The 25,913-nt window shown below is 42.0% G+C and overlaps 1 protein-coding gene across 4 annotated transcripts in view; it reads right to left on the bottom strand.

The window, feature by feature from the left end:
* The window catches only part of MORC2 (MORC family CW-type zinc finger 2), a 50,421-nt gene that overhangs the window by 21,541 nt on the left and 2,967 nt on the right, over positions 1 to 25,913 (bottom strand). For all 4 annotated transcript variants that reach the window (XM_045887310.3, XM_064578680.1, XM_045887309.3 and 1 more), the window contains exons 2-12: positions 21,113 to 21,166; positions 19,043 to 19,077; positions 12,209 to 12,277; positions 11,604 to 11,694; positions 8,038 to 8,146; positions 4,008 to 4,167; positions 3,792 to 3,903; positions 3,131 to 3,256; positions 2,239 to 2,318; positions 1,427 to 1,509; positions 786 to 871 (exon numbers count right to left, since the gene is read on the bottom strand). In XM_045887310.3, the coding sequence (XP_045743266.2) occupies positions 786 to 871; positions 1,427 to 1,509; positions 2,239 to 2,318; positions 3,131 to 3,256; positions 3,792 to 3,903; positions 4,008 to 4,167; positions 8,038 to 8,146; positions 11,604 to 11,694; positions 12,209 to 12,277; positions 19,043 to 19,077; positions 21,113 to 21,166 (1,005 nt within the window). The remainder of the gene's footprint in view (positions 1 to 785; positions 872 to 1,426; positions 1,510 to 2,238; positions 2,319 to 3,130; positions 3,257 to 3,791; positions 3,904 to 4,007; positions 4,168 to 8,037; positions 8,147 to 11,603; positions 11,695 to 12,208; positions 12,278 to 19,042; positions 19,078 to 21,112; positions 21,167 to 25,913) is intronic.

Genomic DNA, 25,913 nt, shown 5'->3' on the forward strand with positions numbered 1-25,913 from the left:
AAGAAGCTCCAGACATAAGGTGGGACACGGAGATAATCTAATCAGTCAGGACAAGTGCACACTCTCGATGAAAAAGGTCCAAAACTCAATCTACAGCATTACTCCACATTTGTAACCAGGGATAAAATATTAAGAGTAGATATTACCAGATGTGATTTAAATGGTACAAATGTAAGGGAGTTTTAAAATGGTATTTCTAAAAATGATCTGTTTTACTAGTTTTATATAATAAGCATTTTATATATCCTTTAAATGAAAAGGAGAAAAAAGAAAAAAGAGAAAAAAGAAGGAAAGAGAGAGAAGGGAGAGAAGAGAGGGAGAGAGAGAGAAAAAAAAAAAAAAAGAAGAAAGGGAGAGAGGGAAGGAAGAAAGAATGGGAGTTGCCAGGAAGGGAGGTCTACCAGGGAGTGGGCCCACCCTGCCTTTTCCTAGCTCAGGAAAAAATCTGCAGTGGGCATTTGACAAGCATTTGGGGTCACATCAATGGCTCTCAAAGCAATCTTTGTGACAGAATAGCGACCTCACAGGGTGGGGAGGGATTCCTTAAGCTCTTTAATTTTGACTATAAAAGCTACATAATTTTAAAAAACCAAAAGCCAGGGACGTCTGGGTGGCTCAGTTGGTTAAGGGTCCTGGGACCGAGTCCTGCATTGGGCTCCTCGCTCAGCGGGGAGCCTGCTTCTCCCCCTGCCTACCGCTCCCCCTGCTTGTGTGCACTCACACTCTCTCTGACAAATAAATCTTAAAAAAAAAACAAAAACAAAAAACCCAGCCCTGGCACTCACCGCTGCTTGGCCTCCTTGATCCGCTTCTTGACATCAGCTTCTCTGCGCAGGGTAATGGCTGTATTCTGGACCTGCCGCAACATCACCTGGAAATGTACATTGGCACCAAGTGAGGGGAGGAGGCGCTCTGGACCACAGCAGGCAATATTATAACAAACATCTGAAACTTCTCACTTTAAATCACATGGAATCAAAAACACACTCTGAGATTTACTTCTTTTCTACAGAAAATGGCCTTGATGGGGACAAACTCAAAAGCTATGCTTTACCTGACCAGGCTGAAATGGAAGGAGGAAACACCCCCAAATGAAATAATAGTGTCAGACAGAGGGGTAGAGAACTGCTCAGACTCCTTCACTACTGTGTGTGACCTGGGGCAAGTGACCATCTTCACTTCAATCTCCCTTTCTATAAACTGAGAATACTAACAGTGGCCACTCCATATGGTTGTTAGGATGTTGAAATGATTAGCTAAGATTCTACCATACAGTGTGTTCAATAATGATTATGGAAACACCTTAATATCCATTTTGCAGCTTTAGGGTAAGGAGTTCATGACTAGCCTGGGGCTAAGCCAGGCCAGCTCTGGGATCCTAATGCCAGAAATGCTAGACAATAGCTGCTCAGATCTGGGGCCTTACCCTGGAGTCCCGCGTGAGGTCTCCACCTAGGCGAACTTCTAAGGTCCGAGCTTTGCTCTCTGCCTCCCGTGCCTTCTCCTCAGCTGAAATCCAGAAGAAACCATGAATAAGAAATACAAAGGTTCAAAAACTCTTAATCATCCCTCTTGAATCCCAGTGTAGTACCCGCTGGGCAAGATGTGTATACACTGTCAAGGAACAGGAGAGCTGGGAGAGCAACCTCCAACCTCCCTGCCTGGAATGCAGTCAGTACAAAAAGGAAAATCCTTTTGTTTGGAGGTCCCAAACAAAACAGGCACTATTTATACTTGAGACATGTTTTTTAAACTTTATAAATGAACCAGAACAGGTCAAAAACTGCCCAAGGTAACCAGAGTTACATCCTCAGCAGGAGCTGGAAGTTATCCAAGTCCTCAGCCAATCACTCTCCATCAAGCAGCCAAGAAGCCCTGTCAGCATGAGAGACCTTGAGATGTTTGCCCTGGAGTCAGGAAAACCAATTTCACAAGTATTTGGGCCAAAGAAAAGTGTGAGATTCTTCACTCTGAGCAAGCCAAGGAGTTGACACTGTTTTAGGTAAGTCCCTATAAATGGCTGATGAAGAGAAACTAGTCTGGGAAGAAAAACTGCTGAGAGGATTGGCATGCAGGTATGCAAAAGGAACTAGACCCGTGGTTCAGGAGAACAGCCTGCCCCTGGGTGCTAGACAGAGCTTTTTTTGGATCCTGCTTTGGCCACGACAAGTATCCCCCAGACAATCCCAACCTGATCCCCCCTCCTGCCTGGGGGTGGGGGTGGGGGGTGCACATTACCAATCCGTGCTACATGCTCAGCTTTCTTCACCTCCTGCTCTGCACGAGTCTTGAAACGGCTTGATGTGTACTTGTACATCCTGAACAGGAGGAAAAAGCAACCTGAAGACCCAAGCAGCAGCAGGGTCAGGCAGCAACCTGAGCAACTCAGGAATACCCTGCCTTCCTGCTCCCTTCCAAGCTGCACTGTACTCATGATGAGTCAAAAACAAACTTTTTTTTTTTTTTTTAAGATTTTATTTATTTATTAGAGAGAGAGAGCACAAGCAGGGGGAGCAGCAGGCAGAGGGAGAAGCAGACTCCCCACTGAGCAGGGAGCCCGATGCAAGACTCGATCCCAAGACCCCGGGATCATGACCTGAGCCAAAGGCAGATGCTTAATGGACTGAGCCACCCAGCCGCCCCCAAAACAAACTTATTGTAGCAAAATACCCAATTCCTTACTCCACTTGCCCCTTGCTCCATCTTTGATAAGCAACCCCACTACTCACCAGGTGTATCAATAATCCCACAGCAGAAACAAATCTCAGCAATCAGCCAGGGCCTTTGCTCTCTCCTGTGTAGTGTCTAAAGGCCCCTTGGCCCTGAAGCTGAGAGGCTCAGACCGTTCATTGTGCCAGGCAGGGTACCCTCCATGTCACAGAAGGCACTCACACTCAACAAGCTTCACCAGCCAACCTCCACAGCTCATCAGCCATCTGTGTCCCTCCCTCAGGACTTAGAAGTTTCTATGCAGTAAATCACAAGTAGCTTAAAGGCCCAAATGCAGTCAACACTGTCAGAGCCTCTTATCATCACTCCTAGCATCACTCAAACAATGCCCCCGAGAAATACAGCCACGGCCCCATCCTCAGCTCAAGGGAACAGCAGACCAGGGTGGGCAGACCCCTACCTGGGCTTATATAGGCAGCAGGAAAGCCTCTTGGTCTGCACCTTGTGCCCATGGATGAAGATCCGCATCCGGGGATCAATATAAAGCACGGCAGCATAGGCACGGAAGGAGCGCCGCTCTGGCTTCCTAGAGGTGGCAGGAATAGAGGAGCGCTATCACCCACCCCACAACCAGCTTGACCAAAGATATGAAAGGACAGCCTTTCTGCAGACCCTCCACCTCACATGTTGGCTTTTCTCACCACCCTGAAGGGCTGCTCCCTCAGTGTGGGGAGCACACCCTTCACATCCCCAGCACAGGCACTCCACAGACATCGGACCCCACCTTACCACTGGCCCCACCACAGACCCAGCAAAACCCATCCTGTCTCTAGGCTCGGCTTCCAAATCAAGGAGTTGGGGCAAGGAATCAAGGAGTCGGGGCAAGGAATCAAGGAGTCGGGGCAATCTTTTCTTTTGGCTTAGCTGAGGAGCTGCTGTCCTATTCATCCTTCTGTTTGTGGTAAGAAAACGTGGAGTGCTCAGCTTCAACTCCAATACTGGGAAATTCAGGGAATGAGCCCCACCCCCCCTTCGCTATTAAAGTCACCTCCTGAGCTTTCTCTCCCTGAGAAAATGGACCACCAGTTCCAAGCCTTCCCTCCCTTCCCAGCCATACTCACGTGCCCTCTGGGGAAGTCTCTGCCATCTGGATATCTCTTGGATTTGAGATTATGTCTAGCTCTGGTTCTCCATTATCCATGAGTTTGAGATTGAAGATGATCACCAGTGTTCCTGGGAAACAAATCCTCCTTTTGTCCTGCCAGGCACCACCTGATCATCCCCACACCACTCATGGCTCCTGGATTCTAGGGCCTGTAAAGCTCAAGTCTACTTACCACTGTCTCCAGGAATCTTCATGAACTGAGTCATAACTTCCTCTTCATTGTGGAAGGGAGAATACTTGTAGATGAGTTCTGTCTCGATGGCAAACTTCTCCACGTTGTCTGTGACAGGTTCCCGGGTCCGAGCATTCCAGGTGGGCAATGGGACTATCACCTTTGGAGAAAGCACGGACAGACACTTTGAGGGAAGACCCAGAATAGCCTTCCCCCAAAATGTGCATCCATCTTGTCCCTCTCCACAGTGGCTCCACATTGCCCCAGAGGTGAGGTCCAAGCTTTGCAGCCTGACACCAGAGGCTCTGTGGCTTCTGCCCTTCCCAAGCCTCAGTCTCACAGCAGAAGGTCCTCTGGGATATGCTGATTTATGCCCTGGGGGTCTTTGCATGAGCAGTTCCCTGCTTGGGATGGCCCTGGCCATTCTCCCAATTTGATATCAATTCTTCTCTCTCTACTACTGAAAAGATATTTGTACTTATCTAGTGAATGTGAAGATACATATAAACATACAACTCAGCAATTCCACTCCCAGGTTCTGGGAGTGTCTTCTGCACATATGTACCAGCAAACATGTAAGAGTAATGTAAATATCCAAAACAGAATGGATAAATTACACTATCATATATTTATACAATGGAATAGTGTATAGTAATGACGATGAACAAACTAACAGCTATCAGCATCAACATGCATGGATCTCAAAAACAACGTTATGTGAGGGGCACCTGGGTGGCTCAGTCGGTTAAGGGTCCGACTCTTGGTTTTGGCTCAGGTCATGATCTCAGGGTCATGAGATCAAGCCCCAATGTTGGGCTCTGTGCTGGGCATGGAGCCTGCTTGAGATTCTTTCTCTCCCTCTGCCCCTCCCCCTAACAAAAACAAAAACAACCAAAAAACGTTATGTGAAAAAGACAAAATAGAAAAAAAAAATCTATGGTATGAGCCCACTTAAATAAACGTCATAAAATAGACAAAGTAAACTATTATTCAAGAATGCATACACAACACAGGTGCCAAAACTATAAAGAGAAACAAGAAAATAATCATTACAAAAGTTACCTGAAGGCGGTTCCTTCAGAGGTACAATAAGGAATACAATTAGTGAGGGGACACACTGGGGGCTTCTGGTATCAGTCTATTATGGCAACTACCTAGGTGTTCACTTTATAATTATTCTCTCAACTGTACCTGTATTTTAATACACAATTCCATATTATGGAATTTAATCTTATGTTTTTAAAAGTCCTACCTTTCTCAATTGTACCTCAATAAAACGGGGGGGAAAAAAAATCCTACTCTTTCTTCTAAAATCCTACCCTTAAGTGCCGCACCCAGAGGCTTAGATGTGCTTCTCTCCCAGCCAGCTGCCCAGGAGCCCTGTGGATAGAGGACTGCTTCATTCCCTCTGTAAAGCGAAGCAGTCCAGGCACCTAAAAGCTCAAATCAAATGGCCCACCCTAAGAATAAAGGGATTCTGTATTTTAAAAAGTGCCGGGGTGATAAACTGTTAAGGGTTCTGAGACATTTTACTGGTTTCTAAGAAGCTTTATGCCTAATGGTATTCATCCCTAGAGCTGGTTTGGACACATTCCTACCCAGTAGAAAATGATCTTATTTTGAAATCTTGGCCGAGTTTGCACTGGAGTACAATCCAAAATAGTGACCTTCTAGCACCAAGTAAGGAAAAAATTTCAACCTAGCTTTTTCACCCGGGGAACTGAATTCCATTTGTGTTCTGTGAATCTATACCTGACTCTGCAACCCCCATTCTTCACAGCAGCCCCAGGTGATAACAGCATTGCTTTAAACAGCATACACTTCCACTGGCACCCATCCCGGCCATCAGGACACTTCCTTAATTTCAATGTCACCACACTCCTGGTTTTCCTCCTACCCATCTGGTCACTCCTGTCTTTTCTGCCACCTTCTCCTCTCCCTGGAGGAGAGCATCCCTGAGATCCCAGGTCCTCTTCTCACTCTGAACACTCCTTTAGGTGAGCTCATCTGCTACCAAGGATCCCAGAGCCCAGGCCTCCCCTCAAGCTCACGACCCAAACTTAACTTTCCATGTCCAGGAAAACTTACTCTTCACCAAAGAGGAGGATGCTATTTTCTTTCATTCTTCACCAGCTCCAAACAGCCCACATCATGCCCCAGCTACCACACCAGAACCTACATCATTCATGACCCTCCTCCCTTTTCCCCTCTCCACTGATCAAACACCAGATTTGTGGGTCCCACATGTTAAAGGACCTCCCTGCTGTGGTCCTACCAGGCTACACACAGCTAGGGAATTTCAGCTAGTTTACTCCAACACCTGTCTTTTCAATCCAATCACCACACAATAACAAAATGATTTTTTTTTTTTTTTTAAAGAGAGAAAGAGTGCGAGCAGGCAGGAAGGGGGAAAGAGGGAGAGAGAGAATCTAAAGCAGGCTCAGCACTGGGCATAGCCCAATGCGGAGCTCCATCTCACGCCCTGAGATCACGACCTGAGGTGAAATCAAGAGTCAGATCCTTAACTGACTGAGCCACCCAGGGGCCCCACCAAACTGATCATCTTAAAAGGGAATCTGATACTGCCACACCCTTGCTTAAGTTCCCTTTGAAGGCTGGTGTTAGTAAAGTCCTATATTCACCAAGGCCCTGAGGTCAAGCCTGACCTAGCCCTCCCTGCTCTCCAGAGGCCACCACCTTTCTTCAGGTAGCCCCTCTGCCAAGTCCCTTCCCACAGCCCTCACCAGCCCTCAGGGCCTTTAACAGACTATTTCCATGGACTTGACCACCCTCCTCCCACTACCCACAGTCCATCAGGAAACATTCCTGAAAACCACAGCCTGGGCAAAAGTTCTCCTGCCCTACCTTCTACCAGGAGCGTTCTTTCCAGCTGTAGCACTTCTCTCACTGCATGTATGATAGATGAATTGACACAGTGCACCAAAAAGGCAAACAAATCCACTGGCTTACCAAGTAAAGGTGGTGGAAAAAGACCGCCTTTCATTCCCACCATGAACTAATTTGCTATGATTTAAGCTTATTATCTAAATAGGGCCAGCACAAATCTAATCACAGCTAACCAAGAGAGATTAATCAGATTGAAACCCTGACTAAATTCACCTATCTGGGGATTTCTCTCTGCACACCCTCTCAGCCCCCTCTCTACAGCTCTGGCCACCACCTCCCACACATGAAAGGAGGAAGAGTCCAGTCTGAGGCTGGGCAAACTAAAACTGTCTCTGATACCCCCTCTGGTGAGGAAGCACAGACCTCACCAGACCAACTCCGTAGATGTCTGAGCCACCAGGCCACAAAGAGAATCAACTGAGCATGTGTTTAGCTTACATAGTTATCTAATTACTGAAATGTTTTAAAATGAGAATATTCCAAATTCATTATGACTTCTTTCCAGCATAGCAATGATGAGCTGGGGCTAAGTGTCATCTGTCATTTAGCAAAGAACTTACAATGATGTTTTCCATATACTCACCTGCTTCACTACCTGCCCAGGCCCCACAAGTATCTTACTTGTTCCTTCTGATATAAACGATTAAAGCAACATATTTCCTTCAAAAGGAAAATACATTCATAGCACATTCCACAAAATCACCATCATATGGGAAAGACAGTGCTGCTCCTATTATTAGTTCCTATTACTACTGCAGGTTGTGATCTCCACCCACAGTAAAGAAGCCAAAACACTCCCCTTGATAAAACTCTTCATACTAACACTCCACCAGACTAAATTTAGGCTGCAGCTCTAGAGAAGCTGCAAATCCAACTCTTGGTTCCTGCCATTTTGATGGCCTCATTCTCAGAAACAGGACAACTGTTCTCTAAAGCTTTGAGATTTTTACTTCCTCTCACACTAAGAGGTCTGCCTAACCCCTCAACCAGTTCATCCAACCAACTAATCCCATAAGGAGGCATGGCCGCAATCCTGCAACCCCAATGAGCCCAGCATCGCAAATAACCTAAGCAGACCCAGGAAATGTGAAATAATGACTTAGGCCACGAGGACAGGACCTACTTCATCAATGCCTTCCTCCTCATGAAAGGTCCGAGACAAAAAGAGGCAGGTCATGGTGTCTTCCTTCTTGGTGAAGAGTATAAAATCCTTCCCAATGCGCATTGAGCCCCTGAAAGGAAAGCAGAAATGGGTTATTCTCCCAGGGAGATTTTGAATCCCAGGGATTCAAAAACTCACCTGAAAAAGGAGCAAATTCACCCTCTGGACATGACTGAAACTGCCTTTAGAGGGCTCTCCTCAAGACCTCCCTCCCTCGCAGGACCCTGAGATGAGGTCCACAGTCCTCATTCCCTCTGCTCTTCCATCAGCCTTCATTGTTCCTCACAACCAGCCTGACCACACTTACCCACCGTACAAGGCTTCCCCACCACCCTTCTAGGGCACATTCACCACGGATCGTCAGCCCCAAGTTAACTCCTGACCTGCTGCACATGGTAAGTAACCCTGCTGCCCATGCACCAGGTTCATCTCAGCTACACAAGGACTGCTGTACTCTTTGTGCCACTATCAGATTTCTCTCCAGGAACCGATACCTTCAACACATCATCGTCCATGCTGACCACATCCAGTTCCCATCTGATCCTTCCTTTGTTGACACAAACTCCATTCTCATTCACTCATCAAATGGCAGTACCATCAAGGGCACAGCCCACAGTCTACACTCATAAATCCTCAAAAAAAAAAAAAACCCAGTATGATCCCAAGGCTCAGCCAAATATAGGGGCTAACCATACACAACATAATTCTTAATCATAGTTTTTAAGAAGGCCTATAATTGGCTCATGTCCTGTAACTACAACCATCTTCTGTCTCAAAATTGTTTCGCCACCTCAAGCTCCTTATGACAGAGGCAGTCCCTGCTTTTAGATGCAACTGGTTTCTGGGAAATGTGCCTTGAGGCTGGGTTCCACAACGCAAAAGTCCAAATGGAATCAACTGCTTCCTTCCTATTTGGCCACATTAAATCATCTGAGAAACAGGCAAGGACAGGCCTTTCTGGGCAACATGGAACAGGGCAGAAGTTCCAACAGTTCATTGCCCGGTGAACAATGGGGCTGTTTAGCTCCTTTCTTCTGAGCAGCTTCTGGGGCTTTATGGCTATTATCTCATTAGTCTTCATAATACCCCAGGGAGGGGATGGCAGTGGGAAGCCTCATTACTCTCTTGTATGTACAAATACAAACCAGGCTGGCATGCCAAACACACAAATGAATGCCATGTCCCATTTCCCCAAATGCTCAGGAAAACGCCCAGGACACTATCCAGAGACACTTGGCAGCAGGGGCTGCCAAGTTCTCTTTCTCCTCTTCCAGTTCCCAAGATGCTGGCAATGCTGCTTCCTCTGACAGATTTCACAGCCCTCCTCCTTCTTCCCTGAAGCTTATGGATAGCAAAATGAGGCATATTACCTTGCCTTCTGTCAAAGCTTGCTCTTGCCCTAATTTGGCAAAAACTCTCACTTTGTGCTTCCTTCTTCCCTCTTTGATCCTGACCTTGGAGGCTAAAGAGCAACAACCCCCAAAATGCCACCTCTCTGCTGGCTTCCTTGCTTCTCAGCCCTATTCTCACCATAAATCACTCCCTCTTGAAACTCTTATTCAACTTCTGGATTCAAAATAAATATACTCTCAACACTAGATGGCTCCAACTCAATGCATCCTTTACAAAACTCATGCTACTAAAATATGCTAATGACAACACTCTCAACTTTCTGGTCTTCTAAGTACTGTCAGAGTCATATTTAGTTTGCTCCTCAAACTTGCTCTGTAAGGGAGAATGTCAGAGAATAGAACCCCATTTTCTAAATTAGAAAACAGATATTCAGAGACGTGAAACAGCTTGCCTGCGGCCACAAAACTGCTAAGACCAGCTAGGAGGAGGCTGGCCTACAATCCAGATGGGAAGTCAGGACTTCTTTCACACTGACTCTAAGAGACCTCAGTTATTGGGATTTAGGGCACCAGCAACAGAATCACTTGGGGAACCTAACCTATAGATTCCTAGACCCTACCCTAGACAAGGAATCTGCTAATGGAAAGAACAAAGGAGAAATAAAATAAGAATCCAGAAACTAGTCTAAGGCTCTCAAAGCAATGACAGCATTTAATCCTTAACTTACTTGGCACGTATTATAATCCCAATTTACAAAGGAGGAAACTGAGGCTCAGAGAAATAATTAAGTGGCTGAGGTGAGATTTGAATTTTAATTTGCATGACTGAAGTGAGATGGATAACAGCTCCAGCTTTGCAGTCAAAAGGACCTGGTTCATATCTCAGCTCTACACTCAGGCAAATATTTGTATACCTCTGGGCAAATCACTTCATCCCCATAAATCTCAATTTCTTCATTGGAAAATGAGAATAAAAAACGAGAATAGGGGCGCCTGGGTGGCTCAGTCATTAAGCATCTGCCTTTGGCTCAGGTCATGATCCCAGAGTCTTGGGATCAGCTCCGCATCAGGCTCTCTGCTCAGCGGGGAGCCTGCTTCTCCCTCTCCCACTCCCCCTGCTAGTGTTCCTTCTCTTGCTTTGTCTCTGTCAAATAAATAAATAAAATCTTAAAAAAAAAAAATGAGAATAGGAGGATTAAATAAGATCATCCAAGTAAAGTTTTTAGCACAGTGCCTGGCACATGGTAAGTACTTGTTATTACCATTTGGTTTCTCCCCTGAAAGACAAATCAGAAAGTCCAGATACCATGTCTCCGATGTCTTTGGAAGCACTCTCTTTCCCTGCCACACATCTAAAGCATGCTGCATGTGAGGGACAACTGATACTGTTGACTGACCAAAACACACCCTCTAACAAAACAACATGTTTCCACAGCAAGACTAGAAACGTGACTCAGAATTCCATTTGTACAAACTCCAATTCCACTATATCTTATTCCATCCAAAGGGATGTACAGCTGGAAGTGAGCATTTCAGAAATAGAAACCTTTCTCTTGGGGCTTCACTCAAAATCAGAACAACACATTCCAAACAACAAACAAGTGGGAACCAAGGGCTGAGAAAGAAGTCCCAAAGGATCTGAAGACATTAGGTAGGTCCCTGCTACAGGGTCTAGCAGGACACAGAAGTGGAGACCATGTCCTCTGAGAGGGAAGGTTCAGATCTCTATTACTCACTCTGGATCCCCAGTGCCTGGCTCAAAACATGACATGTGGCAGGTGCTCAAGGCACACTGCTGTGCCATGAAGCAACCCCTTTAGCATCTCAGATACATCCTAACCCCACAAAACAACCACTTGCATCCTCAAACCACAGGGTAAAAATAAGAATTTTCATCAGGAGGAGAAATGCGGTTCCAGAGCACATTGCCAAGAGAAACCTACAGCTTGCTTCTCTCACCCCAAATGTTTAGGATGTTCATTCTTTCAATCTGTAAGGAAAACTTGGCTGAACGACAGTTGCTAAGTCTTAAAACTACTTCTTTCTGACTTAATTCTTCTGCTCCAGAGTTACACTAATGGAAGGATAAGGAATACAAAGTTTTCATTGGACAACAGCAGGAGAGTACTGCTTGATTCTGTATTGAGTCCTACAACAGGCTTCTAGTATACTTACGATTTTAACCCATTCCCATATTGCCCAATCTGGGTGGACTCAGGTGTTCGTTTGGCCGACTTCCCAAACTGGATCACACTGGCAGCATCACCTGAAGTGACAGGCACAAAAGAAAGTGAAGCATTTGCATTTCTTCCCCAGGATCCTCAAAAATAAAAGGTCTGAGCCTTGTTAAATCTAAGCAGGGCTGTGTGTCTACTAAAACCACTTCCCAAGGAAATTCAGAACCATGAGGCAAATGGAGACAACCTCTGACTGGCCTGTTAGTACCACCATCACTATGAGTTTATTCTGTTACCAAAACATGGTATGAAGGCTGAGGGAGCCCTCTGTAGTTCCAGCTCCAGGATGTTGTGCAAGATGATAAATACAATGTCAAAAGACAGGTAATTTGACTGACTTCAGGTTGCCATTCAGATCCTATCTCCCATGCTAAGACAAGACCTGGCAAATCCATTAGTGGAATTAAGCCTGAGATGTTGCAACAGACCTCTCTCTCTCTCCAGGTGGATCTTCTAATCACAATAGTAAGGCAACAGAAAAACAACACAATGAGTATTTAGTAAAAGGAGTTACATCCTCCCCAAAGAAATCTCATCACTTACTTGGATCCATTCCTGCTCCATCATCCAAAAAGCAAAGCATAAATCCTCCTCGAAGGTCCTCTCGCCTTTCTGTAAAAGAAGCAGTTGCCATTACTGGGTAGTTACCTACCAGAGGATAGCAACATGGGTAAGGTCAAAAGGTGTATCAATGTGACATTTGGCCCAAAAAGGTTAGGACAAACCTAGCTCCTCCTCCTAATAGTCTATTAGAAGGTAAATGTCAGGGTCCTTGAGGGTGGATATTACTATCAAAGGTTCTCCAATGCTTTCTAGTTAATGACAAAGATTAACAGAATCTTTGAGGGCAGGAAATACCTGGTCCACTAGACTAACCACCAAGCAGGAAGCACAACTCAGGGCTCGATTCCAGGACTCTGAGGTCATGATCTGAGTCCACTGTCTGAGTCACCCAGGCACCCCTGAATATGCATGTATTTAATGCAAACCTCAATCATCCTTCTGCCTCTTCCACCTGGATTACTTCCACCTCTGCCCTCTGCTATGGATCCCAAGTCACTAAAGTACTCCAACTACAACACACTGTACCTTATCAACATTGCTCAAATTCAACAGGGCATCGGGCGCCTGGGTGGCTCAGTTGGCTAAGCGACTGCCTTCGGCTCAGATCATGATCCTGGAGTCCCTGGATCGAGTCCCGCATCGGGCTCCCTGCTCGGCAGGGAGTCTGCTTCTCCCTCTGACCCTCCCCCCCCCCCGCCATGTGCTTGCTCTCTCTCATTCTCTCTCAAATAAATAAATAAAATCTTAAAAAAAAAAAAAATTCAACAGGGCATCTCCTTTGTGGGTTAAATCTGGGGTAGCCTTCAGACAATGTGATCAAGCCAGACATGCTGTGGGCACAGTGGTGGCAGTTACTATCCAGAGAAATTGCTAAGTCTGTGTATGACTATCCCCAGGCTAACCTGAATTTCTGGGTTATCTGTATTCATTGCCACACCCTCTGCTTGTTATGGGTACCTGAAATGGCTCCCTAACCTAGGAATATGATGGCGCAAGATGCAGTGAGAACTGCCTGGTTCCCAGCTGGACTTGCTCAACTAGAAGGAAGAATAGTCTTTTGACAAGAGAATTAAGTCCTTTGACAGTGCAGCCATGGCAGGGCTTCTTGTTTGACAGAAGGGGAACAAAACAAACTGGCTGCCATTTCAGTGGGTGGAAGAACCTCTTCTTTCAGTAGCTGTCTTCTGTAGTAGCAGGTGGTTACTCAAAGTAGTATGGGTCTAAGCATGTCACAAACACTAAAGAAGAGATTCCCAAATAGGGAAAGGGGCGATATTGGAGTTTCCAAGGTGCCTATGACCAATGATGAGGATTATGCTGACAAAGGAGAACAGCACAGGCTTTGGAATCAGGAGATCACTTCTACTAAAAGGAAAAAGTCTACGTAAGGGACTATAGGAACAAGCCCAAGGCTGCTATGATGCCTAGTTCCCAAGTACTTTTTTGTTCCCCGCAAGCTGTGGTTCACCAACTTTATAGAACTATCAAAGCTGAGGAATCCCAGTTTAAAATACTCTTTGTCCTCCCCTTGGGCTAAAGATTCAAATGAGTCATGATCACCTTCTGTTAAATTGACTAGTTAGTGTAATTTAAAACGCTATTTTAAAAGTACTATAAACCACAGATTTTCAAGTATCACTAAGTGTTCAGGAAGCTGACTTTGCTGAAACATTAATAACAAGTGCTTCTTTTTTTTTTTTTTTTTAAAGATTTTATTTATTTATTTGACAGAGAGTGTCACAGCGAGAGAGGGAACACAAGCAGGGAGAGTGGGAGAGGGAGAAGCAGGCTTCCCGCAGAGCAGGGAGCCCGATGTGGGACTCGATCCCAGGACCCGGGACCATGACCTGAGCCGAAGGCAGACGCTTAACGACTGAGCCACCCAGGCGCCCAATAACAAGTGCTTCTTAAAAGTTCAAGAGCAAGGACCTTCCTATTAAGTACTTAAGGTAGATAAGAAAATTTCTCCTTATGGCAGTGCCTCTTATCAGTGTGGAGAATCCAAGTGAGATCTAGTAAGCATGAGCAAGTGCAAGAAAAGTGCAAAAAGGCTTCAAAGTTTCCTTCTGGAGGAAGCAAAGTATTACATGGAGACTCAAACTAGGACAGATACAGAGCATGGTAAAAAAAAAAAAAAAAAAGTGTTCTAAATCTAGCCAAGAGTCATTTGTTGTACACTTCAGCCATAAAACATTCACGAAGATTCTGCGTTGGAATCTAGAAATTGGTTCAAGCCAACTAGCATTCCTTGAACACTATATAGGAAATTACTGCAAGGCCCCTGTGTTTGTTAGGTACTCATCACTTAACAGTGGGCCTGAGATCCCTTCCTTGTTCAAGGACTTCATTTAAATATTTTTCATGTGGTTTACAAGGGTAAAAGTTCCACCAGTAGAGGACCCTCCTGGCCACATAGTGATCAACAGCCTGTAAGCAGCTAGTAGTACCCAAGTCCACATGATCATATGCAATACTGCCTCAGGGCCAAGAGAGACTAGCTGACACAGCAGTCACTTCTTCAACTTTGGAAACAGGCAATGTGGCATCATCACCTGGCTACAATGCTTATCCTCATCACTTGTTTATTCAATGAATATTTACTGAGCACTTCCTCTGTTCCTGGCTCTGTGATGAAGACAGTAGTAAACAATGCAGATATGACCACTGCCTTCATGGAGCTTACAGTCCAGTAGATGCTACTCTCTGTAGCAAATCAGTTAAGCAGAAGGGTTTAAGCAGGAGACTAAGAGTAACAGCTAGAGTAAAATGTATTGTGCGTTAAGAATCAGTTGAAGAGCTTGTTAAAAATACAGATTTGGGGCTCTACCCCAGAAAGTCTGTGTGGGTCTGAGGAGGTACCTGAGAATTTGATTTCTAACAAGCTCCCAGGGGATGCTGATGCTGTCCATCAGTGGACCACTCTGTGAGAAGCACTAAGCTAGAGAATCAAGAACCAGAAGGTTTCCCGGCTCAAAACTATCTCCCTAGACATCCCACCAGTTAGAGATGTATTCCTAACACCTGATATTTACTTATCAGTCAGTTGAGTGTTATCTGAAGCCTCCAAGCAAAGGACTTTGATGAAGGAGGGGGAGTTCTAGAGAGAGGAGAGTCTAAGCAGCTGGGTGTTGTATGCTCCCACTCCCATCATACATCTTGGAAGCAAGAAAGGGAAGGCAAAGCCAAACTGCCTTCTTTACAGTTGTGCTTCAGATCCTAGTAGCAGCTATGTAAGATTATCAGAATGAGTTTGGAAAGATGCACATCTAAGCTCCCCCCAATATGACCAAGTCTGGCTTCTCCAAATTAGCCTGACATCATCCCCATCATCCAACTCCCACTGGGGAGAAGACAGAAAGAAGCAGGAGAAGAAATGTAAAATGGAACTGGTAAGGCAAAAATCAGAGATGAAAAATAATATTGTCCTTAACAGAAGTTGTAATAAAATGATATCCAAGTTCTTCATTGTTTTGCAATCTGAGCAGTATTCATTTCAGTTACATATGCTCTAATTTTCCACTTACTAACCATGGTTTAGCATCACAAAGGGGATCTTTCTTTGAGGAATGGCATTGCCTATCCAAGGAAGTCAGGAAAGTCAGTAAAAATACGGAGTCTACTTCTGACAGGCACATTACTGTCTGGCCCCCAATGCTTTGGGTAAATGAATACCTCCACACTTTAAGAGTCTGGTTCCTTTGTCACCCTTCTTTTAAAACATGACTTTTTAAGGGCGTCTGGGTGGCTCAGTTGGTTAAGCAACTGCCTTCGGCTCAGGTCATGATCCCAGGGTCCTGGGATCGAGCCCCACATCAGGCTCCCTGCTCCTCAGGGAGCCTGCTTCTCCTGGAGCCTGCTTCTCCCTCTCCCTCTCTCTGCCACTCCACCTGCTTGTGCTCTCTCTCTCTCTGTCAAATAAATAAATAAAATCTTTAAAAAAAATAAAACATGACTTTTTAGTGAATTCAAACTAAATCTGATGTTTAAGGGGATTTCCAAGTTCAGTATCACTCTAGTCTCAAAATGGGAGACAGGAAAATACTTTCCCCCGTGTACTGACAATAAGAACTTTATAGTATTAGGATATTACTAATTTTATCATTGTACTCATAAAATGAGGTTGCTTTTATTCCTCCTGTTGAATGTGTTAACAAGGCTATGAGGTAGAAAAGTGTGAAGTTGGGGCACCCAGGTGACTCAGTCGTTAAGCGTCTGCCTTCAGCTCGGGTCATGATCCCAGGGTCCTGGGATCAAGCCCCGCATCGGGCTCCCTGCTCCGTGGGAAGCCTGATTCTCCCTCTCCCACTCTCCCTGCTTGTGTTCCCTCTCTCGCTGTGTCTGTCAAATAAATAAAATCTTTAAAAAAAAAAAAAAAAGAAAGCAAAAAAGAGAAGTGTGAAGTTAAAGATATCTCAGCCAAGATACCCAATCTTGAGGTATTTGGAGTAAATCAAGTCTTTTTCTAAAATGTTGTAGTGCGGGGCGCCTGGGTGGCGCAGTTGTTAAGTGTCTGCCTTCGGCTCAGGTCATGATCCCAGGGTCCTGGGATCGAGCCCCGCATCGGGCTCCATGCTCTGCAGGAGGCCTGCTTCTCCCTCTCACTCCCACTGCTTGTGTTCCCTCTCTCACTGTCTCTCTCTCTGTCAAATAAATAAATAAAATCTTAAAAAAATAAAAAATAAAAATAAAATGCTGTAGTGCTTAGTACTTCTAACACACCATTTAATCCTTAACTGCCTTGACAGTTCCCTCAAGATCAAGTTATTGTTCTCTAATCATCTGCAGAGTGCTGTCTTCTCCAATTTAAGACTTAAATTCTCTAATGAGAACTTAGAAAAGGCCCCATCACATCCTCTCTGGACTCTTCCCAAAGCACAAAAGGAGTAAGAACACTGAGCACAGAATAAATGCACAGTGGTCCTTTGTCATTTAAATTGAAATCCAACTGTTCTGTTGCATTCTGAGTGTAAAGGATTAAATTTTCTTAGTGAAATTCACCCACCAAAGGTGGTAGGAGGGGGCAGGGATGACCTGTGTTTAAAATGCTTCTTTCAAGTAGACAGACTCAGCTATGATGATTTGTCCTTTCAACATCACTTGGAGTAGAGGCCCATTCTCTGCTTTACCATCTGTGCAACGATTAAAACAACATTTCTTTCAGAGGTAGCTGTAATTGCTCCTCATTAAAGTACACTTGAGATGTAAGATACACACTGCGACTTGGGAATGGTGCCTCCATTTGGCCTTAGGGTTTAAGTAACAATCTTCTAACACTCTTTTGCTGTGCCTGAGATGTATCCCTAACACCTGATATTTACTTTGTTCCTTTCCTCTAAAAATAAAAGAAGTCTTATTTTCACCACTCTGGCATAGCCTTTTGAGCAGAAGGCTTTCAGAATTTAAGCAGTACAGCTGACTTTCAGCTGTTCTGAATTTTCTTTGCGCCAAAGTATATCAGGGATGAGAAAGTCATCCTATATCGGAGATTCTTCATAAAATTATGTAACATTAGAGGTCCTGAAAATTACCTCTTAGTTGTTTGCTTGTTCCCATTTATGAAATGAGTCCACAAAGATGGGTTATTTGGTAAGTGTATATTCCCACAAAAACACTTCAGTCTTCTTAGAAGCTAGTCAATGTTATTCAAGACTTTAGAAAAGTTTGTCAGAGACATGTATTATGCTAGCCAAACTGGATTTAAAAGCCATCTTCCTCTATTTTGCTTCCAAATTTCTAGCATTCAAATGACCAAAAACATGCTGGTACATACACTTAACAGGCAGAAAACAAACTAAAAATAATAATTTAAAAATTTTAAAAAGCCAGTGATAATGACTAAGAATTCTTCCACTATTGCACCCACTCCAGAAAAAAAGAATCTTACTACCAAACAGCAGAGCCAATTAAATAAGCAAAACAGGAAACACCGTTAATAACATCTTTAAATTCCAGGGTGCCTGGGTCGTTCATTTGGCTGAGCATCTGACTTTGGCTCGCATCATGATCTCAGGGTCCTGGGATCAAGCCCTGCGTCAGGCTCCCTACTCAGCACGGAGTCTGCCTGTCCCTCTCTCTGTCTCTCCCCCCACTCGTGCACTCGCTCTCTCTAATAAATAAAATCTTAAAAAAAACTTTAAATTCCAAGCAAAGCAGCTCTCCTCCTGACACCTGTCTGAGAACATCTCCTTAGCAAACCCCAGTGCCAACCCAGTTAACCCAAATGTTTTATGCAACTGACACCAGCAACTCTCTAAGTCTTCACTGAGGTTGCAGAGAGAGAAACTGGCCTCCAACAAGATCTCTCTTTGGCTCCAGGTACCAGTAAAATCAACCAATCAGTAATCCAACCAGTAAAATCACCAGTACTTGGTCACTTCACTCCCCGCTACTCTACTCCATCATCCCGTAAATCTCTCAGTGGCTATCTAAATAGATCTATAGGGGGCACCTGGGTGGCTCAGGTCATGATCCCAGGGTCCTGGGATGGAGCACTGAGTCAGGCTCCCTGCTCAGCGGGGAGCCTGCTTCTCCCTCTCCTCCCTCCTCGTGCTATCTCTCTCTCTCTCTCTCTCAAGTAAATAAATCTTTAATAAATAAATAGATAGATCTATAGATCTGGGAACCACATGTTAGCTTCCTTACACCAATATTCTTGGTTTCTATTACATGCCTGACCAGAGCTGCCCTATTTCTACCCTAGGACCTGGAGTAATTGTGCCATCTCCCCAGGCTCTTAGGCATTTCTTCTTAGGCATAGCCATACATGCATTCAAAGAACTGAACATCAGAAGAAAGGACTGACGTCTGACTTACCTGCGTAAATATCTATTCTGGTGGCATCCGCATCTCTGCAAAAGAAATCAAGATCGAATGAAATATGAAATATCAACCATCAAAATACATAGTACTTTAAGTGGGATGCATATTATTTTAAGTCTGTTTTTAGGAAGTCACATAGAAATTCTGTATCCATTAAAGTACCCTTTCATACTTGGCAACACTATTTTCCTTATGTGTCTGTGAAACAGTTCTGAAGCTCTAAATTATTTAAAATAACCACACAACACATAGGGTCTGGATACATCTTTTTAATATGGATTTCAGATTTCACAGTAAAAATATCTAGAGAATGAAAGAACATTCCCCTTTACACACTAAAAAATGACTCACAACTATGTTTCTCTCACTAATTTGATAGCCATCATAAAAAAATGTTCCAATAACTTGTCCATTTTTCTTTTGTACAAGATACTGAAAAGAAAGAAAAACATTATCTGCCACAAAACCTATGAAAAATAAGGTCCCATAGTATATACATTACAGTCAGCAGACTAATTGACAAGCCTGTAATCTTACCCTCCCTAACCTAGAAAGGAAGTTGGGGCACTCCATTAGACTCCAACCACCAGCTGAAATACAAGTTCAGTCATCAATAAAGGCTTGAAACTAATCTAGTCCAATTCTGCCAACTGCAAGGAAGGAAAATGAGGCACAGAGAGTTTCTTAAGTTCTAAATGCAAAAAACCCACTCAAATCCATACAGTTCTACATGTACCTATTCCCAAAAACATAAAAACAGTTTCAAATATGAGGAAGACGGGCAATATGTGTGCATGACCAGGAACACATACTCCCAGGAATCTCCAGTTCACCATATGATATACAAAAAGGCAGTCTGCCACAGCACACCATGGTCTCACTAAGCTAACAAGTGGCAAATTCAAACATCGTTCCATTAAGCTACAGCATTTTTAAAAAAAATACAAAAATTATGAGTCAACCAGGATTGAAACAAAATGGGGAGTTTTCTGATTAAACAGCTGTTAACAAGCACACTTCCATAAACAGTTCGGTGAATAACAATAAAACTAATAATGGTACAGGATTATAGTATAAGATATAGATACAGACAGAAAATTACCGGCAAGCTCATTAATTGGGGATGTTTAGAAAGCACTTCTACCAAAAAAAAAAAAGTACTTCTCTCCACTCTTACCCTCTTCCTTCATTATTCATCAACACTTGGTCAATAAGCAATGTGTCTGAATTTTATCTTTGCATTCAAAAACAAAACTGATAATATTTTCATAATTATTAACAGAATCTTGATTTGGATGTTGCTATTTATCTTTGAGCCAACCCAAACTTCTTTCCAGTCCTACACAGTAACATTTATAGACTTCCATCACTAAGAACTTAGTATAACACAGTGCTAAAGAATTTCTTCCAAGCACAGCTGCTAACAATAGAAGACACTTTGATCAATTGGAGTCACTGACCTTAAAATATACATTCTGAGATCACACATAACTGTGGCATAATTTTAAAAACTTTAAATGGTGTACTGTCCTGACAGCACAAATTAAATCAGCTCTTGCCTGTCCCATTAACTTGACTCCTAAGTTTCTATCTTAATTCCCTGCATTTCACTACAATTACCTTGCTCTAATACACAAGGGAAGGTAACTTTGGGGGTCATAAGCTCATTATTTTTAGGAAAAGCAAATTAAAGTCAATCAAGTAAACTAGAATTATCAACTAACTTGCTATTAAAAATACTTTTGGGGCAGGGCACCTGGGTGGCTCAGATGGTTAAGCGTCTGCCTTCAGCTCAGGTCGTGATCCCAGGGTCCTGGGATCAAGTCCCGCATCAGGTTCCCTGCTCCTTGGGAGCCTGCTTCTCCCTCTGCTTCTCTCTCTCTCTGTCTCTCATGAATAAATAAATAAAATCTTTAAAAAAAAAAAAACTTTTGGGGTAAGAGACCTCTTAGGAGTGAATTACAGCTGCTTACAGAATTGTCTTCCTCCCACGTCTTCAGAAGCAAAGGTCACAACGACCCAGAAAGTTTTCAAGCACAGACTGTATGCCTAAAGACTACATACCTTGCATTATCAACCAGTTCAGCAAGAGCACCAAACAAGAATTCATGAGTAGTTCTGAAATGATAAATACTAAGAATCAGCAGAAGAATTACAGAATTGAACTATGACACCTACTAAGGTTATAAAATGTTAGTTTTTAGGAAAAAAAAATCTAAAGTTGCCATTTGTGCTGTCAATTCATGCTACTGAAATTTAAACTTCCCCACAATTAGAGCCTTTTAAAAGCCTTCTAAGCCCCCTCAAATGTTAATCAGGTTCTGCTATCTACTCATGTTTATTCTTACTATGTTAAGAAACCCACTGTGAAGCATTAAGATTTCTATGTATACTACAGATTTAAAAGCAGTTTTTTTCACTACTCATGTTCTGCCTAGAAAAATGTCTGTTTTATTTTTCACTGCCTTAACCAGCTATCAGTTTCTGCATATCTCAAAGCATGCTTAATGGATAACTTGCTAACATTTTGCTTTACCAATACTTGCATATTATCCATTGGTGAAAAAAGAAAACCCATTTGTTTCTATGCAGTTTGTAAGCAAAATATTCCATATGAAAGTGAGGAGAAAGGAGAGAATAATCCATTTCCTGACATTTCAATTCTAGCTAAAAACCACCTTCTCCACATTAAAGAAAGGAATCGAAGACCCTCTTGTACATATTCCTCTTAGAAGGACAGCTTGGTGTATTCTTCCTAGAGTCCCTGATAGCCCCTTTAAGAAGGTCATCTCTCTTCCAGGAGACTGCTGAAAGTTGGGTTAGGTAAATACACAATTACCATAGTATTCAGAACTCAATAAATATGATATTTATGCAGAAGATGAATCCTTAAATTCTTTCTCCATTTACATTCTCTTTAATTTGTGCTGTTTCCCATAATAGTCCTCTTTATATAAAAGTTAGGATGTGTTCATCTAGAAACCCTGACTTTTGTTAAAAGAATAAAATAAAATAAAATCATTAACCTAGATAATACATTACCATCATCAATTTTTCAAAAATAAATTCCTGATTTTTTCGTATACCATTTCAGCCACTAGACAGTGAAAATTTCTGAAAATTTAGAATATACCAAAATTAAATAACCAGTGTCTAGGATCTCTGATCACTTACTATATCATGTAAAACAAAAAACAAATTGTAAAATATTTGCTTATAAAATAAACACCCAAAACTGAACTGTCCAGAACACTGGTTTTCCCTCCTCAAATAAACTGACATATTTTTACAATAGCAAATTCTGAATTAAAACTACTAGTTATTTAAAAAAAAAGAAGAAGAAAAAGCGGTTCTTGGAATTTTAGGAGTAACTTTTTCCCATGAGATCAGTGAATATTATCTGCTGCTAATCCAAAGGTGGCACCAACAAATACGTCTTAGCAAAAAGTAGAAATTTATCTCCAACAAATTCTTCTGACCAAAATCCAATCCTTAACTATTTTACATGAAAAGAAAAACAATTTCTAAGAGAAAAACCTGCATAAAACAGATCTTTAATTAAAAAATTCACATCTCTATAATCATCTTAAATTCTTCAAATTATCAGTTGAAGAAACAGAAAAGTATTCTGTAGATTACTACACTAAAGAAATAGGGAGAAATGTTAGAAAATTAAGGTGATTTGCTAAAGGTAATATAAATTAAATCTAACATTTGCTCTCAAGCTTTTAACCATTTTCCTGTCTTAGAAATGGCTTAGAAACTTACAAAGTGAGTTAGCTTTCTATACTCTAAATGTTTTTAATTTTGAGGATAGTTAGATAAAAATATAAAATAACAAATTCTACTGTAAAAGTTCTCATTTCAGTGAGAACCTATACTTTAACTATAGTCAAAGAAACTCAGAAATAATAGCTCCTGTAACAACAACAAAGAGAATACAACCATAATAAGAATGGGACTACAACTTGTATGCAGCAATCTTGGGAATAAGTATGTTTAAGAATGACGTACTGGCCTTTGGTAGTGAGAATAGTGAATACAAATAATCTTGGAAAACTAATTTTGATACCCTTTGCCATTAGGGCAAAGAAATAAAAAATAAATGGCAACTGTTTCTCAGCAATACCTATTTCTGACTGCTTCACATGAAAAAGGACAGACATTCAGAATTCAATAAGATCTCAAAAGGGCAAGCACAAAGTATCTCTGGCTAAGTTTTCACTGCTTTCTATACAATGTTTAGAAATGTGCCTTATAAATTCAGAATTTAAAGAAAACATTCCAAATGGCCTTCGTTGTTCCAGAGTATCAATGCTGTTCCACACATACGTATTTCAGATAAGTTAACAGATAACTTTAAAATGTAGCTAACGGATACTTTTGGTAAGTACTGACACATCATAAAAGGGGTCTTTTGTGACAACTGTTGGGAAGGTCAGAGACAACACTCATCTTCTCTAGACCTTCAAATGATCGATGGGTCCTACTAACAAAGTCAGAGTTCTAAATATTTCTTAAAATCATAAGAACCAAAAATACACCGACATAATTTCTCCTCCTTTTTTCAAATAATATTCAAAGAGACACATTCATTGCTTGCTAGCATTTGAAACAGGTATTTGAATAAATATCAAAGAAAATTATTTTCACAGATGTAAAGATTCTTTGCATGTTATCCAAGAAAGGTCAACCATATGGAAAAAGGCAAGGATTTTTAGCAAACTCTCACTTTCAATTGGCTTTTATACCATTTGCGCTATGATCAAAATAGTTTTGCAGCTCAGCATTTCCAGTGACAAATTCACGGGTAAATCTACTCATTACATAAGGAAAATGGTGTCCCTATTTATATTCAACCTGAATTTAAACCAACAGATTATCCACAAGTCCATCATACAGTAATAGCTTCTCCTGTGTTAAGAGATTTTGACAACAGTTAATTGCCTTAATTGCTAGAAAATAAAGCTGAGAAACTAGAGCAACCATTTTACATTCAAATGGCTTTAATATATTTAGAGTGTTAACCCACATTTCAACTAAGTCACTCAAAATATTAAGTCTCTAGAGATGGCAGGTTCCTCTATATTCACTACATATATACATAAAACAAGCCAAAATCATCATATTGCCAAGAATAAAATTTATTAAAGTGCCAACAGAAATAGACACAGAGAGCAGGGATCTTACACTTAAGCATTCTGCTGTATCAGACCACTTAGCAGTACTGCAGTGACGTTAAGATAAGCACCTTATCAAAAAGGAACATCATTACCACCACTATATCTGGAACCTAGCACCTAGATTGCTCATGAACTTTTTACTAGTAGTCACAAAACCCAACACTAAAGAGCAGTAACAGCATAAAACTGTTTTTATTTAAAAACTGTAACTTATCATTTTATACTAGCAACACCCTGTATTAAAAGGAAGTAGCCTAAAACTTTCATGTTATCATGAGACTCTCCCAGGCCTACCTTAAATCTTAATGCTGATGTAACCAAAATAACCATCAACAATTACCCTAGACATCATACAAAAAAGAACAAAAAAAACCCCTCAAGACAGATGTTTACTGTCTCCAACAAATGCTCCAGAATTTACTAGGAATGTATCTGCCTAATGACTACCACCAAAGAGCAAGCTGCTATTATATAAATTATTATACAGTGAATAAATAATCACCATCTATTCAATGTTTACTGTGTACCATGCATGAGCTAATTATAAACATTTTACATAATCCTCAAACTGTCGGATTAGCTCCCTTTTATAGATGAAAAAACTGAGGATCAGGGAAATCAACTTGTCCAAAGACTCAGCCAGGAAGCAGGCAAATCCAAGCTTGGCTGGCTCCCAAGCCCATGCATGCTCCCTCCATTGCACCACACTGATCTCTATTCTTCTAGCCTGCCTGGGTTCAGCCTGCAAGTCCAAATTACATGGGGGGTAAGCAAAGGGCCATACCTTTCATAATTCACAATATGGCAATATTGTAGATGTCAGACACCCTATTATGGTCTTATGTTTTAAAAATTAGACCAAAGGAGAAGGTACTATAAGACAAATCTTCCTATTTCTAAAGGTGACACTGCATATCACTTAACACAGAGAAGATCCATCCACCATCACTAGGAGTAACAAGTCACATCTTATGAAAGTTTCCTGTAGAAATGATTTCCATTCATGTCACCATGATAAATAAATTTTGAAATTGGTTATAAGCTAACTTATCATAGTACTTTAGGGTTCATATTTTCTTCTGGCAGGACTGGACACATCCTAAAATAGACAACTTCAAAGATGTGACCCAGACTAGAAAATCTAAAGCTTCCAAAATGGTACATCCAACCCTCAAATGTTCATCCAAGCAGGTGGTTCCAATTCAATATGGGAAAGTCAAATTCACAGAAATTCTCCAATTTCACTTTAAACAAGTGACTTAACTAGAGCTCAATTCTTTACCTTAGTTCTGTTCACCTATTAGTAAGATAGCAAAAGACATAATATTCCAGAACCTCAAATTAAAGGTTTTTGATAAATTGAATAGATCTTCCAAGTAGGAAGTTAACCATTTGCTTTAGAAGCAAAACAAGCCCTTAAAGGTAAAACTGACCAGAGTTAGTACTGCCTAATGGTTAAAGACACTAACCATTGTGGCCAAATAAATCTTATTGCCTTATAGTTTGATGCCTTAAATTTGCCACTTAGAAGATGTGTAACTTTTGGCATACTATTCAATCTGAGCCTGTTTCCTCAACTGCAAAATAGGAATAATCCTTACTCCAGCAAGGTTACTATAAGGATTACTTTACACATCTTTAGAAGCGGTAAGAAGCAATTAACTGTTGTAACTATTATTTTA

The sequence above is a fragment of the Mirounga angustirostris genome, unplaced genomic scaffold (assembly GCF_029215605.1).
Source record: "Mirounga angustirostris isolate CCGP_5_RB_7025 unplaced genomic scaffold, mMirAng1.0.hap1 SCAF_14, whole genome shotgun sequence".
In the NCBI taxonomy this organism is placed as follows: Eukaryota; Metazoa; Chordata; class Mammalia; order Carnivora; family Phocidae; genus Mirounga; species Mirounga angustirostris.